At 37.5% G+C, this 21,156-nt stretch overlaps 1 protein-coding gene across 2 annotated transcripts in view; it reads left to right on the top strand.

Moving 5' to 3' along the window:
- Positions 1–21,156, top strand: part of LOC114658374 (dihydropyrimidine dehydrogenase [NADP(+)]-like) — a 1,245,381-nt gene that overhangs the window by 905,706 nt on the left and 318,519 nt on the right. For both annotated transcript variants that reach the window (XM_028810459.2, XM_051933021.1), the window contains one exon: positions 17,386–17,469. In XM_028810459.2, coding sequence (XP_028666292.2) covers positions 17,386–17,469 — 84 coding nt within the window. The remainder of the gene's footprint in view (positions 1–17,385; positions 17,470–21,156) is intronic.

Genomic DNA, 21,156 nt, shown 5'->3' with positions numbered 1-21,156 from the left:
GCATGATTGAGAGTATCCTCACCTACTCCATCACAGTCTGGTTTGGGAACAGTACAGCATGACCCCACAATGCTCTACAGCAGGTGGTAAAATCATCGCAGAACTCCCTGCACCAGAGGGCATCTCTAACACCAGAGTTGTCAGGAGGGCCTATAACATTATTAAGGATGCAATCCACCCACAACATGAACTATTCATACTGTTACCAAACAAAGAGACACTTGAAGTGTATAGCAGCCTGAACAACAACGCTGAAAGTTTTCTCCCTTACGTCAATGGGCTTCTCAGCACAACCCATCCACTGCCCCTCCCCTCAGTACTGCAGGCTAGCTTGTTTCTGGAGCATGGAAGGCCATCTTGAGACCACATACCTGCAGAGCTTACACTGAATCATTTATTTATTTGCATGTGCACTCTTACTTCTATTTGTTTTTTACAAACACCTGAGGTGTTTTTGTTTATTCGTGTGTATTCTTGTCTGTTGCTGTGTATTCTTGTTTATTGCTGGAGGACTCGCAGAATAAGATTTTCGTTGTACTGAGTAAATATAACAATAAAGTTGAATCTGAAGTTCATAGAAGACACCATTACTTGTTGGCTCTGGAATGTTGAAACAACCAGCCAGGGTTTTAATCTGGACCTTTAAACTGTATATGATATAACACCTAAGTGCAAAACAAGGATTCAGACCCCGGAGAAAGTTTAAAAATGAATCTCTGTTATATAAAGAATTCTTCACGGTAAGGGATTCACAAGCTCTTCAAATAGTAAATATGAATGCAATCACCAAAACACAGTAATGAAGTGAAACCTCCACTGAACATACTGGAGTGAAAACAAACTGCACCACAGGAGAGGAGCGATACCGCGCACATCTAGATCAGAATTATTGCCCCATTACCAAATGGGAACTCTTTGATAAGACTTGTTGTTTTGCTGGCAGGAAATTTGCATAGAAAGCAGATAGGCTTCACTAACCTGAATCAAGCCTCTCTTAGGAACTTCATTAGCATGTGAGATATTTTTATACAATGTAAAAAAAAATGACAAGAAGATGTAAAAATGGTTAGGGAACCAAAGTGAATCCCATTTAATATCCAAATTTTTGGAAGCTACCAAGTATTCCAATAATGGAAGGCTGGAGGAGGCATGTTCTCCTTCTGCAAAATGAATCTGAAAATGAATGCTTGCTTCCTTTTTTTTTTTTTTTTTTTTTTTTTACATGTCGTCTTACATGTCCGGGGTCTGGAAAGTACGGAGCCACAAGCTTATGACTCAAACTCCTGAGCTTTCTTCTCAGATCTAGGGAAGGGCAGAAAGAGAAATTAGAAGTTGTGTTACACTCAAATCCTCCCCCTTGTACTCCTGAAATTAGCTGCAGTAAAGTAGCTTTACACCCTTGTATATGACATGCCCAATGTCCAATCAGGGTTCTCAACGTGTTTTTTTTTCCCTTTGTAGCAAATGTATTTGATATATCAATAACAACATTTATTTCTGTAGCACATTTTCATTCACATTGTATTTTAGAAAATCTCAAATAAATAGTTACAAGAAAAGAAAAACAAATTAAATCAGGTAAAAATAATAATGAATAAGTAACAAAAAATCAGTATGGGTCTACATATCATCGATATATAATTAGTAGAAAGGTAGATTCCTTATATATGGTATAAGGTCAGATGATGGTGGGGAGGGCAGAAAAAACATAAAACATCTCTAGTTAAGCTGGGGGGAAAAAAAAATTTGCAGGGATTCCAAGGCCAAAGACCACCTAGCCCCCACTGTGCATTGTAACTAACATGTCATGTCATTTTTCAACCTGCTTAATCCAAACTAAGGTCATGGTGGGTGCTGGAGCAAGGCAATAATAAACACTGGAGAGGACATCTTTCCATCACAGGGTGAATACACACACACATACCAAACACACCCTAAAGCCAATTTAGTATCACAAATTCACCTAACCTACATGTCTTTGGACAGTGGAAGGAAAATGGAGCACCTGGAAGAAACCCACACAGACATGGGAGAAAATGCAAACTCCACACAGTGAGGACCTGGAATGTGAACCCAGATTAGGAAGTATATAAAGCCAGCATACAGTAACGTACAGGTGCATGTCACCCACTCATCCAGAGGCAACTAGATGTGAATGTTACATGTGTTTGAGTTCTCTGAAGTAAAAACATCAGGGCTATTCGGTGGAACAGCTAGAGGACTCATTCTTTCTTCAAGACAATTTGAGCTCTTTACATGACAATTTAGGCAATCATTGGAGTCAATGTTCAGGCCCCTATGATACCAGTTCAAGAATGTCTCTACACTGATCTCCCAGCTCATTTATTATTTTCCATGTATGCATCTGCATAGACCTACTAAGTGAATCAGGCCAAGAATGCACAATATCTAAGGCAATGAGCTCCATAGTTTGATCAGCAGTTATTTCAGTTGATCTTAGCTACATGCCCCCAGAGAACAACTCCATGTACATTGCCTGGTGGAATTTCTGTTTTTTGCATTTGTTAGTGTTTATACTGAGTGTGACACCAAAGTGCAGCAAGATTTTGTTTATCTATCTATCTGTTTATTATTATTATTTTTTAATTTTGTTTGTCTGTCATGTTTTGGTCATTGAAGTATTATTAATCCCTCAAAGCACATTCCTTTAGGAAAGAACCAAGAATGAAAGCCCAGTCTCATACTGGCCAGTTATAAAGGGTAGGAGTTCTTTTAAATACTTGGAAATAAGCTTCAGCATCATCCTTGTGTCTGAGAGACACCAGTAACTGAGTCACTGTCACCTCTCTACCTCTCTGAGGTGCCTCAGCCGCAGTCCTTCTTCAAATCACTTCCTATGCTAGCATAATTTGTTGGTTTGCCATGAATCTGAATCAGCCCCATCTACTTTGCCATCTGCAACAGGGTCAACACAACACTTTGTAACTTCATCCGGTACCTCATGTCCCAAGGGCTCAAAAATCCTGCTGACTACATCTCTATAATCACAAATAGACAACAAGCCATGAAAAAGATTTGAGAAACGAATTGGAATTACCACTTAATTGTCTAATCTTTAAATTCTATAGGATGGCGCAATAATAGAAGATTGAAATAAGTGTCTGGAGTCTTTATCAAGCTCGGGCTTCCACTCTTAGTCCCAAAATGAATGTGTTCTGACTGCCTAGGTCCTAAGCTTACTGTTACCGGAAAGGCTAGAGGCCTGGCTTTCTCTTCAGATCTGAAAATGACAGTGGCAGTGTTACACCTACTGTATATACTTGAGATCAGCTCCTGTAAAAGTCACACACATTTGATAATATTCAAAATACCTGTTGAAACACATCAGTCAGACTAGTCATGGATTATTGTTTCCCTGCTTTTTTATATTGTTATTATTATTAATATTATTATTATTTTGTTTTCTTTTTATTTGAATAATTTCACTTTACTTGTTTAATTTGCAGAATACTACCCAAGACTTTAATAAAATACATTTCCAGTAGTAAAGTTCAATGAGCCTGTAAAATATTTTCATTTTTGCTCTCTTCATTATTTAAGCCACAATTGAAGAGCTGAGTTGCAAAATCAGCTAATTACAGGAAACAACTTTTTGTGAAAAGGAGAAAAATAATTTTTAAGTATTTGAAATGATATTTTTAGAATTCTTTTTGCAGAATGTTGGTTTTTACATTACTGAAGGTCAATTGCTTGACATCTCAGAAATCCGAATATTTTACATTTTTGTAAAAAATAGGAAAAAAACGTACTTAGGTTTTGACGCTAAATCAATGCTATTCCATAAACCTATAAGTAGAAACTTTCATGTAAAGTGCTCTGGATCTTGAAATATTTTTATTATATAACAAATGAAATACAGAGCTTTTAGTCTCTAAACTATTTAGCTAAAAAGTAATGCTAAAAGTCATGAATTCCCGATGCACCGATGCAAATAATATGAATCATCGTCCAAACATTTTAGGGTTTGGCTAACATGCAACCGTGGAGAGGTGTGGAGAATCAGAACCCTTATCCAAACTCCAATAAATTGTGACTACAATGAATCAGCCTAGATGATCAGCTCAGGTGATCAGCTCCCCAGCGAAGCTGAGCAAATCAAATAATGCATAACTATCACTAGCCAACCCTAATCCTAATCTCTAACCCTAAACCCGATATCTAGAGGTTCGGACAACGGCTAGCTAGTGGTAGTTATATAAAATCACCTCAGCTTAGCTGACTCATTATACCCATAAAAGCATCCGCATATTCGTAGTTTACTAATATTCAAAATTATTAAGAATATGTTTTGAAATATCTTGCATAGTATTCAACAGTGGTCACTCACTTTGCTGGCTTTTTCTTTCGTGGAGCCTTTGGCTTTGTAATGCACATCTGGACCAGAATAAAAGCATCTTGGCTCCACTTCCCTTGATTTTTGTAAAAGTCGTTGTGAAACTTTTCAACATCGGCCGGAGTGAGCTGGCCAATGTCGGATCTCGTTCCACGATGCCTACCAACACCTGCATGATTGCAAGAAATCTTTGGCGTCTTTTCAGTGCCGCTATATTGTTTCTTCTTTTCTACGTTTCTTTTCCAATTCTCAGGATGTCTGCTTCGTTTCCTGGGATTTTTTGATTTAGAAATTGGCTCAACAAACTCCATATTTACATCCGCCATTTTTTTGTCACACGATGAATGCGCCGAGATGATTGGCTGGTGTACTTAGCAGCTTTTGGAACTAAGCTGGTTACGTATTTAACAGGTTTTGGAACTCACATCAAAATTTTTAGCACTATATTTTGGTACTTAGCAGGTTTTGAAGCCCACTTCAATACCAAGCACATAGCCCACCCTTTGATGAGTCACAACCATGCTTCACCTAAAGTTCGGCAAAAAATGTACTTAGCAGGTTTTGGAACTCACCTCTTCAATTGGTAATATTTGACATCATGAGTCCATATTTCCTACATACACTTAGCATATAGAAGAATGAATACTCTATTATGTTTATAGAAATTGAATTAACATTTAAAATGGTTAATAGTTCAGTAAGATTAGAAGTGGATGTACTGAAGTGCCTAAACACAACAGAAAGGAAACACCTTATGAACTTCAGGCCGTGATTATTTTATGCATTATTAAATCCACGCAAAACTGTCAATTTCTGATACATTTGGGTCATAATCTTTTTCTAATATTTGCTTATGTGTTCCTATATAAAATAACAAAATGTTTCAGTTCTGAATTAAATGTTAACTAATTACTATAAACATTTGAAGAAAATCTTTAGATGCTATCAAACATAAAATCTACATTTATTTCTTAATTATGTTTGCCTACAACCTCAGATTCCACGCTTTCAACAAGATGGAAGTATATTATTTTTTTAATAAATTCCTTGTCTGAATGATTTTTGATTTTTTTGTTATTTATCAAGATATGTGACACCAAATTTTACAAATTGCTCATTACAGAAAATGCGGCTTCACCTTGTTCCAATGGAGAACCTCTTTGTTGTATATTGATATTTGTCACGCATGAGCTCTTGAGAATCACCTTCCAGGCTCAGACAGGGTATGCAATACCCTGCAGGACAAGAGGGGGTGCCAACACTAAAAATACCCCCTCTTTTCTTCTCGTAGCTCCGGAAAGCTACTCAGTGAGGACACCTCAGCCACACCCCTTCTCAACTAAACCACGCCTCTTCTATTCCGAATGAAATAAATTCAAGGGCTACCGGAAGAGGGCGAGTCCCACATGATGGAACTCCCTGATCCAGACTTGCTTGAGAGAAGCTAAAAAGCATACAGTGGTGTGAAAAACTATTTGCCCCCTTCCTGATTTCTTATTCTTTTGCATGTTTGTCACACAAAATGTTTCTGATCATCAAACACATTTAACCATTAGTCAAATATAACACAAGTAAACACAAAATGCAGTTTGTAAATGGTGGTTTTTATTATTTAGGGAGAAAAAAAAATCCAAACCTACATGGCCCTGTGTGAAAAAGTAATTGCCCCCTGAACCTAATAACTGGTTGTGCCACCCTTAGCAGCAATAACTGCAATCAAGCGTTTGCAATAACTTGCAATGAGTCTTTTACAGCGCTCTGGAGGAATTTTGGCCCACTCATCTTTGCAAAATTGTTGTAATTCAGCTTTATTTGAGGGTTTTCTAGCATGAACCGCCTTTTTAAGGTCATGCCATAGCATCTCAATTGGATTCAGGTCAGGACTTTGACTAGGCCACTCCAAAGTCTTCATTTTGTTTTTCTTCAGCCATTCAGAGGTGGATTTGCTGGTGTGTTTTGGGTCATTGTCCTGTTGCAGCACCCAAGATCGCTTCAGCTTGAGTTGACGAACAGATGGCCGGACATTCTCCTTCAGGATTTTTTGGTAGACAGTAGAATTCATGGTTCCATCTATCACAGCAAGCCTTCCAGGTCCTGAAGCAGCAAAACAACCCCAGACCATCACACTACCACCACCATATTTTACTGTTGGTATGATGTTCTTTTTCTGAAATGCTGTGTTCCTTTTACGCCAGATGTAACGGGACATTTGCCTTCCAAAAAGTTCAACTTTTGTCTCATCAGTCCACAAGGTATTTTCCCAAAAGTCTTGGCAATCATTGAGATGTTTCTTAGCAAAATTGAGACAAGCCCTAATGTTCTTTTTGCTTAACAGTGGTTTGCGTCTTGGAAATCTGCCATGCAGGCCATTTTTGCCCAGTCTCTTTCTTATGGTGGAGTCGTGAACACTGACCTTAATTGAGGCAAGTGAGGCCTGCAGTTCTTTAGACGTTGTCCTGGGGTCTTTTGTGACCTCTCGGATGAGTCGTCTCTGCGCTCTTGGGGTAATTTTGGTCGGCCGGCCACTCCTGGGAAGGTTCACCACTGTTCCATGTTTTTGCCATTTGTGGATAATGGCTCTCACTGTGGTTCGCTGGAGTCCCAAAGCTTTAGAAATGGCTTTATAACCTTTACCAGACTGATAGATCTCAATTACTTCTGTTCTCATTTGTTCCTGAATTTCTTTGGATCTTGGCATGATGTCTAGCTTTTGAGGTGCTTTTGGTCTACTTCTCTGTGTCAGGCAGCTCCTATTTAAGTGATTTCTTGATTGAAACAGGTGTGGCAGTAATCAGGCCTGGGGGTGGCTACGGAAATTGAACTCCGGTGTGATACACCACAGTTAGGTTATTTTTTAACAAGGGGCAATTACTTTTTCACACAGGGCCATGTAGGTTTGGATTTTTTTTCTCCCTAAATAATAAAAACCATCATTTAAAAACTGCATTTTGTGTTTACTTGTGTTATATTTGACTAATGGTTAAATGTGTTTGATGATCAGAAACATTTTGTGTGACAAACATGCAAAAGAATAAGAAATCAGGAAGGGGGCAAATAGTTTTTCACACCACTGTATATTGTGTATGATTTCTGTTGTGCCACCACATGCTCATTTTTGTTCTTTGTTTTGGACACTGGCAGTAAATGGGCTGACCTGGCTGGCACCCCAACTTTTCTTTGGTTCTCTTTTCCCTCATTTTTAAGTCACATCTTATTGTTACAAAGATTTGTGGTTGAAATGGAATTTCCATATTACTTACATCACTTAATTACTACATATTTAAACACAGTTTTTTTCATTTTTGAATTGTTTCTATGAAGTATAATTCTCTGTTCTTTTTGACTTGGAAAAAATTTGGATATAGTACAATACAATACAATACAATATATTTTTGTATAGCCCAAAATCACACAAGAAGTGCTGCAATGGGCTTTAACAGGCCCTGCCTCTTGACAGCCCCCCAGCCTTGACTCTCTAAGAAGACAAGGAAAAACTCCCAAAAAAAACCTTGTAGGGAAAAAATGGAAGAAACCTTGGGAAAGGCAGTTTCAAAGAGAGACCCCTTTACACATAGGTTGGGTGTGCAGTAGGTGTCAAAAGAAGGGGATCAATACAATACAATACAATACAATACAATACAATACAATACACAGAACAGAACAAATCCTCAATACAGTATAAAAATAAAAATTTTAGAAGTACGGAGCAGAATTTAACAGCAGATGATATCACATAAGAAGATTTGGATATATTTAGAGTCCTGGAGACCTCATCCATCAAGCTGCCTCCCCCATTTGGCCATTCCACAGCTGAAACAGCGCTGGGCCAGCCAATCCGATGAAATTACCCCTCCTTCCCACAATTCCTGCAATCCTCCATCAGGGATGACTTTACCTTAGGCAGGCAAAACAACTCGACAGGTGGGCCGTGGCACCAAGTGCCACATTTGAGTATCGAGAAGAGAAACAGAATAGGTGAGGGTTAGTATCCAATTATAAGTATCATGTTACTTATGTTTTAGTGCTAATAACTAACAACAGAGATGGATTCTATCTAGTAGAAGACAAAGCAGTCATTTTAATATGATAAAGGATGAAACATCAAATCCTAACTGACTGACTGGCTGGCCGACCGCCTCCAATACATATTTGTAATTTCTCTGGCCCCGTGTGTAACTCGGCTGTTTTGGGAGTAGTGTCTTCTGCAACAGCCAGCTCTTTGTAGACAAGTACGTAATTTCTGTATTTTATTTATAGTTGTCTGCTCCACCTTGATGCACCTAATTAAGACATGTTCAGCTTTAGAAGGCTGCCATAGAAACCTACAGCAGAATCTCAACTGTGGCATATTACAGGAGTCACATTTTAACAGAATTGTTTAGGAGTTTGATAAATTACTTTGTATGCATATTTTTCATCTGTAGACGTCTTTCATAATCATTTTATAGTTTACTTTATAGTTTCTGCTTTTACTGCTAAAGTCAAGCAGTAAATTCTTTATTTAGCTTTTAGATTTTTTAAATTTTTTTTGTCAATTAAGTTACTTCAGAACAAAAGCTGTAAGTGTAATGCTTGAAGCTCTAAAGCAAAGGTGTTCAAGGTTAGACATGGAGCGCTGCAGATGTTGCATATTTTGTTATCACACAGGTAATGAATTAGAAGCTAATTCTTGGTGATAACAGAGAATGTTGTCTAATTTTGTGGCTTATTAGGGCTTTCATTATGCCATGCAAGTTCAGCTTTAAATAATGTCAACTATAGCAAGGTACATTTTGCCCCTAACCACCCATACCCTGCAAACCTTTCTAGGCATGAGATGACACCCTTAATCTACATATACTAGTTGTCCCCCACGGCTCCACCCGCATAGTAGTAAAACAGGGCAAACTTTAGAAATCAATGAAAAAAAATTTTTAGAAATGTAATAATTTGTATTGAGACGAATTTATATTGATAGCTTTCATATCCAAGGGCCTCTTGATATGTAATATTTTTGGTTTTGCTATCAGGGATGAGAATGTAGCTGTGATCTCTTTGCCAAAAATGTAAACGGTTGGTAAGGTATCTCTGGCCAAGTGGAAGGTAGGTACACTCCAATATCAAACGTTGCCACTGTATCTGATCCTGTTCAGCTCTGATGGGAGAGCGTCCCCCGCATGGGGAGAAGAGCCGTGATATCTCTGCCAATGAGCAGCTACCCTCTAAAACACACATAGCTGAGATCTCCCTCTCAAAAATGTCAAATGTTACTCTTTCACAGTCTGTCTGCTGAACAAACAGGTATTTCTAGCTAAGCGGAGGCAAGTCCAACAAATGGCGAGAGGTACAGCGACTTGAACGGAGGGTGGCGCGTGAATGAGGATGACCCCGCCTGGCTCCCTACTCCTGAGGTCCTGCCTCCCCCTCCCCTTGGCCCACAGCCTGTCTTTCAGATTCACGGGAATAAATCGGTGCCGCAATCGAACTATAATATAATACGATGAGAGTTGCAAAATCAACCGGAATGTTCAAGCAAATTATAGAAAAAAAACAGATCTAAATCCGTTAAGTAGTTCTGTCATGAAAATCAAAACAGATATACAGACAGACAGACATTGGATTTTATATATATAAAGATATTGCGATACAGGCTTTACAATAATCAGTGCTGTGATTGCAAAATTGAATGCTAAATAAAACTTGGCCATTTTAGTCATCCTGCCTATTTCTTTACTTTGACATTTTCAGACTCTGTCTAGGCCGCCTTAACTAAACATAAGTGTGGCAACCTTAATGGGCATTTAACAGACATTATACATGTGACAAACCCCATATTACCATTCTAGATTTTTTTACAAAATGGCATTGTCAATGTTAACACAACAAAATATATGAAAATCAGGAAAATGAACAGCAGTATCATGCAGTAGTTTCGAAATGCGCATGGGCCGTTCTGATTCTTGGAAGTTTGCTGCCAGGCTGTGCAAGCTGCATTACAACAGAATGTTAAAATGCATTATGAGACATTTGAAAATATATCTTACAGTTTTTTAAGTTTATTTATACATAAGGATTAGGATTAGTTTGCAATTTGTGAGGTTCATAATTAAATCTTTTTTTTTAATATATTTTATTACATAATGTTAAAAAATACTCTTGCTAGATAATGTCACCCTTAACCAAGGTACCACCTGAGGTGTTTGTGTGGTCTCCTCACCTCACACCTTAGCCTTCATGCCACGTTAAGTCAATCTTATATTAATGATTTTTTTCCCCAGAATATCTTCCAAATGATTAGTGGCCTTCACTTTTTCTATTTCACTTCTTTTGAAATATTTTCTCAATACATATACTTCATGATGAATACGGGTGTGAGCAGGACCAAGTCAGATGGCAAACTGCTAGTTACTTTGTTATTTAACATCTTATTCTTAATGAGCAGCTTGTTAAGAAAATAAAAAGCAATTAAAAAGTGAATGTAACTGTTTAAGACTAAAAGAAGCAATTAAGGGTTGAAAATCTTAACAAGTGATTTAATTAAAGTGAAGCACAGAAATGGTGTTTGAACAACAATTAACTTCAGCAGCAATAACTGGCTTCTAATTAGCAAATTAAATTGGATCAAACATTTGCAGCTATTGTAGCCCCCCTGGACTGAACTTGACACCCCATGTTCTAAAGTATTAGCTAACTCAAAACATAATGTGAGTAGTTTAGAATTGCCACCTAAGTGTCTCCAGTAATTTATTGTTGTTATGTTGCTTATATTTTACCCTCAAATCTTTCCACCGAGTTGCCAGGTCCAAACATAATCCAGTTACCAATTCCCCTGTTGTTTTGTCATCTTTAGTAATAGGAATATTCAGGGTACTAGTATTTTACTATGGATGAATCCCATCAAAAGAAACATTTCACAGATATCAATAAATGCTTCATTTTGTTGCCAGAGTCTACCCTATTTGCAATTTGGGTAATTTTTGCATGAATTGCAGAAGATGACACAATAACAAAAAGACACCTGGTAACTGGTGTCAGCTGCCTCATTTATGGTGACATTTTAAAGATTTGCTGTAGACAGTACTGTGAGTACTGGAGTTAAAAAACGCATAACAAAGAGCACACAAAATGGAAAAATAATGCTGACAAATTCTACTGTGATATCTATAAGAAGTAATAATGTTAACATTCAGACATTGTTTAAGGTACTGTATGAATTGATTTAAAGCACAATGATCAGTGGGTGTCTCAGCTCACATACATCTGGAATGAAGTATGCTGTTCTTCAGTATTCATGGAGGTATCTGCATAAACTGGATGTTTAAAATGCATTCAGTCATTTTCAATTATATACCGAGTAATGTCAGAAAGTAATGCTCAAAAAAAAAAAAATTACAATGCAGATATGAGTCAAACAACATTAAGTATCACTGCAAGTATCATTTATTTAAATCTGCTTTTTAAACCATATAATTAATTTTTCCAAAAAAAAATGTCTGTCTGCTTTTCAGCAATTCAAATTTATCAGCTCCTTTCACTGTGCTTGGCCACCTTGCTAAAGACAGAGCTGAGTTTCTTATAACGTGCTTAGCACTTAAAAGGCTGTGATTACAATTTCTTCCTAATGGATTCAGAATCCCAGCTTCAAATCCTGAGACTACTTGCTTTCTTCATGGGATCTACTCATTTTTCATGTTTGCTTAGGTTTCGTGCTGGTTTTCCTCCTCGTATCCAAAGATGTTAGGTAAATTCATGACTCAAGTTAAGTAAAGTCACTTTATTGTCACTTTCCTTAACATAAATGTACAGGTGAGTGAAAAACTTGTGCATAAGCTCCACAGCAGTAGAGCAATATTCATTTGACAGCAAATTTACTGTACACGGTACAGTACACATATAATAAAAACATTTAAATATCAATTTATCGGTCACACATTGTACAAAATAAAATCGCTACATACAGTAAGTAAACAATTGGGCATTGTCATCGACACCAAGCAGGGGCTGGTGTTCAGGCCAGGATGGTTGAAGGTTTCTTGCCCGGCCAGGAGGGCACAGGGAGCCTACCCACTTGAACTATTTACTCACCCGATAAAATTGGTGACAGTCTCCCTGGGCTACGGTGCCTGCATGGATACCCGCAGGACAGGCTGGGAATTGCAGTCCCATCAGACAGTCCTGCTGGGTCTCATGGGCACCGCCAGGGAGAACTGTAGGGACATACCACCCCTATTTTAAGGAACTTCCACATCACTCTGGAAGTGTTTTCAACATGCAGGGCTGTAACACTGGAAGGGTTTTGACGCCTCACCTAAGGGGTGGGAGGCAGAGGATGAAGCTCACCTGGAGGAGTGGAAGGAGAAGGAGGGAAGAGAATTGTCTTTTTACATGCTTCTGTAAATGATATAAAGAAGTCTTGTTGATGGTATTTACTAAAATAAATATTAGGGTTTAGGGGCTCAACATGAAATAATGGCATAAAATAGTTGAGGTGCAAAGGATTGTAGGGATGAAGGAACAGTAGCATTAGTGTGGTGGAGGGTTGGGGTGTTGATAAGGCTTAGTACCAGTCACTATGCGGAATTCAGCATCCTAATAACTTGATGGAAGAAGCTGTTTCGGAGCCTGTATGACATTGTCTGCCTGAAAGTAACAATTTGAACAGTTCATGACTCTAAAGAGTGGTGTCACTGATGATTTTCTTGGCTTTCCTTAGGCACTACCTAACATGTATGTCTTGTTGGTAAGGAGTGTCACCTCCCATGATTTGTTGGGAAGAATGCACTACTCTTTGCAAGACTTTGTGATCTGAGGGCAGTGCCGTCCCCATACCAGGCAGTAACACATTGAATTAGGATGCTTTCAAAGGTACAGGTGTAAAATGATCTGATGGTATACAGGCCCTTGCCAAACATCTTCAGCCTCCTGAAATTAAAAAGTGGTGTTGCATCTTCATCACCACTTTTACACTGTCAGCAGTACATGTGAGATCTTCTGTGAAATGCTACTTTGGCCTCCTGTAGGTGTGTGTGACAAGAGTCCTATCCAGAGTTGATTCACTCCTTCCTTGCACTCAGTGCTGCGTGGATAGGCTCAGGTCCTCTGCAACCTGAACTGTATTAAGTATCTCTGATAATGTTATGTGTGACGGTGACACTATACCAGCTCTTAACCCAATACAGACAGACGCAGGAGGCACACTTATAAAAACACAAGCTGTTTTGTGTTTTCTTTTCGCTCTTGGAGAATGTTTTCCCTGTTCCCTCGAGCCCACAACACAGTCCCAAACACAAGCACAATCCCAATACAGTGGAACCTCAGTTCACGACCATAATTCGTTCCAAAACTCTGATCGTAAACCGATTTGGTCGTGAACCGAAGCAATTTCCCCCATAGGATTGTATGTAAATACAATTAATCCGTTCCAGACCATACAAACTGTATGTAAATATATATATTTTTTAAGTTTTTAAGCACAAATATAGTTAATTAAACCATAGAATGCACAGCGTAATAGTAAACTAAATGTAAAAACCTTGAACAACAGAGAAAACTAACACTGCAATAGTTCGCGATATAGCGCTACCAACCGCTGGCTAAAAACACTTTTTTTTAATGAGTTTTAAGCACAGGGAAAAAAATGAACATTTGAAAAAATCCGTAATTTAATAAACCACCAAGAATAGTAACATTGCAACAATGCATACTATGAACCGATCGCTGTAAACAGAAGTGAAAACAAAATCAAGCCCAGTGCATTCTTTAACTGCCTTCCTACCTTATGCGTCCAGCTCTCTCTCTCACGCTGCCTGTGTGTGTGTGTCTCTCTCTCGTGTGTGTGTTGCGTGCTCTCTCGCTCTCTCTCTCTTTTGCTCGCTGCACAGGAAATGCACAAGGAGAGACTGAACATGTACAAACCGAAAGGGAAACTGGCTTGTTCGTATACCGAGTGTGTGGTCGTGAACCGAGGCAAAAGTTTGGCAAACTTTTTGGTCGTAAACCGATTTGTACGTGTACCGAGACGTTCGTGAACCGAGGTTCCACTGTACTTTACTTTCTCTTTCTTTTTCTTTATCCTGCACTCCTCTCTAGCAACCTTTGTCTCTCTCCTTCCAACTCTGGCTCCCGGAGTGGTGACTGTTGGCTCCTTTTATAACGCCCCCGGAAGTGCTCATGGTGCTCGTTGACCTACTTTCAGCAGCACTTCCAGATGTGGCGGAAAACCCACCCAAGAGGGCTCAGCAGCTGTTGTAGTACCCCCTGACCGCACCCCCAGATCCCAACAGGGCTGTAGATAACTCCAACTCCCATGAAGCCCTGTGAGAATCCGAGGCACCACTGCAACCCATTGGGGCTGCCAACTAACGTCCTGGGGGAGGTACTGTTCTGCTCACGCTTGCTCCCCCAGTCCTCTCTGTAAAGAGGCGTCCCGGCCGTCTGTGACATATGTTCTTTTTACAGCAGCACTGTGGTTCCAGTGCTAAAGTGCCATTACTGTTTTTTGCTAGGTAGGGATGAACCTTCAATAACCTCTCTTCTAGTGTTTGTATAAATAAATACTAGTCTGGCCTGAAGATTACTTTGATGTGAGTTTCATTTCAAATATCATCCTCAAGTACTTTCCTTATATTTTCCAGAATTACATCATTTTCCTTTGACACTCACAAAGGCTAAATACTAATCAGATTTTCAGGCTAAAGCAGTGGTTAAGACTGAGGTGTGCAGTCCATACATTTAACCGCTAGGCCAGATGGCCTGCAGATGCTTCTTGGGTGAAATACCATGTAATGATATATGATTTCGAACCTTTTTTATTTTTCGTTTTTTTCTTTTTGTAAAACTTGAGTTATGTTTATGGAATGTTATTTGATTTTAATAAATTCAATATAATTTAAAAAAAAAATGTAATGCTATAATAGACTTTCCTTTCAAATGTAACAATGAATATTAATTATGCATGCATATAAATTTATGTAAGGGCAAATATTAATTATTATCCAAAAAATAAAAGGAAAGTTGAAACACAACATTTCGGTTCACCTGTACAATATTTTCCTTTTAGATGTGAACTAAAGATAGTCGTTCTTGAATTTTGCATTAACATTAAACTGAATTTATATATATGTGTGTGTGTGTGTGTGTGTGTGAGTGATACAGTAGCGACAGACAGAATTGAATTAACAGTGGGAATGGCACATGCAGTGTCAAATTTGAAGTCATGTTGGTTGCTCTGGAGGGGCAAAGTTGCATTGATTCGAAAGTAAGGCAGGCTTTAGTTTTATGAAGCACTTCTCTTTAAAGAGTCTGATGTCACAATAAATGCTCAGTGAATTGACCAAACCGTTGCATAATTATTTAAGTCAATGATCTGCATATGAGCTAGACCCAGTATGGTAAATCCAATTTCTTTGTGTGTTTGTGGGATTTGTATTTGTCTCAATCAAAACTTATTACAAGGTTCAATTTCTATTAAAATATTATTGTCTGTTCCTCTTTCTAGCTTTATTTCTAATCAAACTTAACAATAGTAACTACTTAATGGGCTTTGCTTTCCAAACTAAACTAAAGCCTCTCATTGTGATCACATATTGATAGTTAGTTTCGTGTCACTGGTTCTTTTATGCTGTGTTGAAGGAAATACTTTTAACCTAAAGCAATGGACGAACAAGGGTGAAATTAAACATTATTGGTAATTGGCTCTGTGATCTTTTTGCATTGTGTCCATTTTGTACCTGTTCTCGGTTAATTGACCATGAAATCTTTTACGGAATCCATGCTTGACATGAGCTCTACTACTTTTAAGGCTGACTATGATAAATGGCTTTATCATGCCTCTTGCTCCCCTGCTCTTTGTAAGGCTAAAATGCTTATTATTCTTTTCCTCTCTAATGGCTGTCAGTTTGAGGAAAATCATAAATCTGCTGTTGGACTCACTCTGGCAGGTTTGTAGAGGTTTCGTAATTGTTTAAATCCCTCTTCTGATGCATTTTAAAGGCCCTTTGGAGATGTAATTGCCTGTCAAATGCTTTTTCCCTATTCAAACTTTTTGAACTCTGTAAATCACTGTTTAAAAATAATTTTCTTAAATATCTAAGTAGTAAAATACCTTTTAAAAAGAATATTATTTTGCATATGAAATTAACAAAATGCACCATATGCAGGCATTTTAATCTTTTATCTGAGCGCGTGATAGGATGTCGTAGACTAATAAAATGAATCGTCCCCATATCACATTCCTGTCTGACAGAGACTGGGAGAGTTAGAGCTTGTCACTGTTATGTGAACATGCTGCTTTATTAAAAAGAAATACCGCAAATGTACGAGGATGCAGATAATGGTCTTTCTCAATAATAATAATATTATCTTTAAGCCAGTTTACTGTTTCTGTGCTTCTGTTCCTGATATGCTTTTTTGAACATTTGTAAAATTCTTTAGACATACAAAAAACACTCTAAAACCATTCATTATTATTTTTATAAGAAAACATAACATTTTCAAGACCACTTAATTCAATTTAAGGTTGTATTGGTAATAAGTTGGTAAGAATACAGAAAATGAAAAACCAATACTTACAACACTTAAAGTATCACATAATCATTTTAAAATACGTAGTATGAAAAAGGTAAACATGAGTTGTCTTACAGAAACTGAAAATAAAAGGAAGGAATAAGTAAGGCTTTGTTGGGCTGACTAGCCTGTTCTCTTCTAAATTGTTCCCGTTCCTGTTATGCTTTGTCTGAATGTCTGAATATTCTGATATGTCTGTGTAGTAATAATTTCTTTTGTTCTTAGTATCAAAGTAAGTTCCTGTACAGCAATTAAACAGAAAGGCACTTCAGACATTGTCTTCAAAGCAGTCAATAATCTTAATTAAAAATAAAATTTACTTTCACAAACTTGTGGTTTTGTGCTGCATGGAAAGCAATGCTTGTTAAAGAAGTTAAGTTGATATGCTGCAGCAGTTGGTTAACACAGACACATGCAAGCATGCCTGGATTTTGGAAAAAGGCTTTCACAATATCAGACTAATTTTCCTATTTTCCATTTTTAAAAAGGCTTCTGGTGCTGATGCCCTGGAGTTAAACTTATCCTGTCCACACGGCATGGGAGAGAGAGGCATGGGTTTGGCCTGCGGCCAGGTAAGCCTTCAGCTTAAGTCTCATTCACAACTCATAAGGAAAACTGCAGTGGAGCCTTGATATGTTCTGTACCTTACAGGCAGAAATAATCCAGATGTGAGTTTGACTTCTGGGTTGTTCAATATTTAATGTTGGTAAAATAGAACAAGTGACATGTGTGGCCAGTCCATCACTACTGAAAAATTTGAATAATCAAAATCTAGTGCTTTTTTTATCATAATCACTGAAGGACCATTGTGGGCAATCATTGGATTTTACAACTTGCAAATGAACCTTATGTGGTATAAATACTCAATAGATAATGAAATTAAAATAGTTTTCTTAGACATAATTCCGTTTGCATATATTAAAGTATATACAGTGTGTGTGTATGTATGTGTGTGTATATATATATATGTGTATATATATATACATATATATATATATATAGATATATATATATAGATATATATATATAGATATATACTGTATATATATATATATATGTATATATGTACAGTATAAAATAAAATATACACATACACCCACACTGTATGTAATACAAAAACATCATAATTGTTTACTTTATGTGATATTTATTTTTAGCTTTTTGTCAGAACACTTTCTGTCTTCTCTAATATTCTAAATCACACTTTAGATTTATATTATGTTGGAAAGGCATCTGTCAAGGCACTTGTATTTAGTATTAACTTTAAATAGTTTATTTCAATTCTGTTACTCATATTACTTAAAGTTAGTTGTCACAGTGGTGCAAGGTTTAATGCTGGTGCCTCCTGAATTGAATATCCTTCCTTGATTAGAATCCCATGGCTGCTTCTTGCCTGTGTTGAGTTTGCATTATCTTTTGCTTCTGCATGGGTTTCATCCTTCACTTTCAGATACATTCAGGTTAGATTAACTGGTGACTCTGAACTGTGGTATCAGATTAGGTGCCAGACTCCAATAAGCTTGAATTGGGCTAAACTGGAATATATATGTGTGTATATATATATATATATATATATATATATATATATATATATATATATTATAATATATATATATATATATATTATAATATATATATATATATATATATATATATATATATATATATATATATATATATATATATATCAGTGGTTCTCAGGCCCTGTTTACGCAAGGCCCACATTAACAATTCAAACATTTTTGCGGCCCACATGTTAGCCTTCACTGGCATATAATTTATTGCTCATGCGTTTAGTAATTGGGGGTAAATATTACTAAAATACAGTATTATGTAATTTTTTCTTTACATGTTTAGTTGCTCATTGCTTGCTACACAAATACAATAATAAATAGAGAAACAACGATAATCATTATCTGGTTTATTTTATTTTCATTTACATTAGTAAAGTTGTCAAAGATGATGCTGTTTGGGCTTACATAGCATGTCAATTCTGGCTGAAATTTTTGATAAACACACTCGAAGATCATCCTCCACGTTCATTCTTGACCAATATTTTGTTTTCATGGCAGTCAATGCAGAAAATGAAACCTCGCACAAATAAGTTGTTGAAAAAGGTATAAGAACTTTCATCGCTAGTGCTGACAACAACGGATATTCAAGCGAAACTATGCACCAAAAGGAAGAGATATCCGTAGCAGGATTGTCAAATTTGATTTGTAATGTGCGATCGCTAGACAGCTCCGCTAATTCATCTTGTGCACGACCGGTTAATTCAGAGGATGCACACTGAAAAGGATTACGAATCCAGTCAAAAGCTTCAATGTCTTCGGACATGAAGTATTTGTCAAAATATTCAGCAAGAGATGTCAGATGCTGTCTTATTACACCAGTGTCCCATTTCAGCATCTCGCCGTTGACTTCATTGCTCTCTATAAACTCACAAAATAACTGAAACATGTCGTGTGGATTGCTTTCGAGTCGTGTGCGCCAAAGTCGTAGCTTCTTCTTAAAAGGTGCCACTTTGTCATATGTCTTGAGTAAACTGGCATCTTTACCCTGCAGTGATGAGTTCAGACTGTTCAAAAGACTAAAAATGTCAGAAAGGTATGCCAGTATGGCAAGCCACTCAGTATCTGCGACCTTACCGGCCAGGTCGAGATCGTGTTCGGTCAAAAACTGCAACAATTTGAAACGAAGTTCAAACACTCTTGCAAGAACTTTCCCTCTGGATAGCCAACGAATAGCCAAGTGCAATATGAGATGCTTGTGTTCTGCATCTGCCTCGATACAAAGTTGAGCAAATAATCGACTGTTCACTGTTCTAGTTTTAATGAAGTTTACAATCCGTACACAGTCATCGAGTACAGGTCCCAGAGTTTCGTGCATATTCTTTGAAGGCAATGCTTCACGATGGATCATGCAATGAGTGTCTACAATTTCGGGCGACACTTGCTTTATGCAGGCTACAACACCATTGTTGCGACCAGTCATTGTGGCAGCACCGTCGGTGCAGTTCGTCCACTGCAGGCCAAAAATTGTGAAAAATTCGTTTATAACACAAAATAGTTCATCCGCCATCGTTCTTGATGGCAATGACTTGCAAAAAAGAAAATTCCTCTTCCATAACATTTTGCCAACAATAGCGAACATAAACAAGCAGCTGTGCTTCACCAGCAATATCAGTTGATTCATCTAATTGAATTGCAAACTTATTAGACTGTAACCGTTCAGTTAACTGCATGACAATGTCCCCCGACATTTCAGAAATTCTTCTGCAGACAGTATCATTCGAGATGGGAATGCTTTTCAGTTTTGTAGCATATTCTGAGCCAAACAATACATCGCAAATCTCAAGAGCAGCCGGCATGATAAGATCTTCTCCAATTGTGTGTGGTTTCTTTGCTTTTGCGATTCTCTGAGCAATCAAGTAGGATGCTTTAACAGTTTTTTCGTTGAGAGTAACTCTTGTTTTTAACACTGTCTTCTGTTTAGTGTATTCCGTGGCTTTACGCTCAAAATATTCTTTGGTTTTATTCTGTAGATCTGGATGTCTTGTAGTAAGATGACGACGCAATTTCGTCTGCTTCATAGCTTCGTTCGAGAGGATTTGCAAACAAATAACACACATCAGCAGATTTTGGTCATTTGCTGATGGAACGAAACCGTATTTAATATATTCCACATCATATTTTCGAGCATATTTAGTTTTCTTACAAGTAACAACTTTTGTGTCGTCTTGATCATAACCACTTTCGCTGCCACTCCTATCTGTTTCTTGGTGTGAAGTCGAAGGCTTATGTTTCAAAAATTGATCCATTTTAGGGTCTAAACTTCTCTACAAGCCTAAAGTAATCTAAGTCTACTCTAAACAATAAAAAGGTTAACCGAAAAAGTGTGTGACAGTCAAATTTAAATTATTATTGCTTAAATCTCTTGCATCATCGCTTGCATCAGCCAGTGTTAACAGCTACAGCTGCATTTTGATCCTACTAAAGTACTAAAATAACTAAATTAAACAAAGCGTCTCTAAGCCCTAAAATCCTGCAGCTTGCATCCGTACATACGGTCTGCCGCTAACAATGCGTAAAAAATGCGGATTATGTTCTTGTTTCCTCTGACTTTTTGTCTAATTTTGGTACTGATTTAAGACTTTAGCGCGGCCCACCATATTCCCTGTCACGGCCCACGGGTTGAGAACCACAGATATATATATATATCCATACATTATCCAACCCACTATATCCTAACTACAGTGT

This window comes from Erpetoichthys calabaricus, chromosome 10 (assembly GCF_900747795.2).
Source record: "Erpetoichthys calabaricus chromosome 10, fErpCal1.3, whole genome shotgun sequence".
Taxonomy (NCBI): Eukaryota; Metazoa; Chordata; class Cladistia; order Polypteriformes; family Polypteridae; genus Erpetoichthys; species Erpetoichthys calabaricus.
The sequence above is the reverse complement of the archived record's forward strand: the minus strand, read 5'-3'. Positions and strand labels throughout refer to the sequence as shown.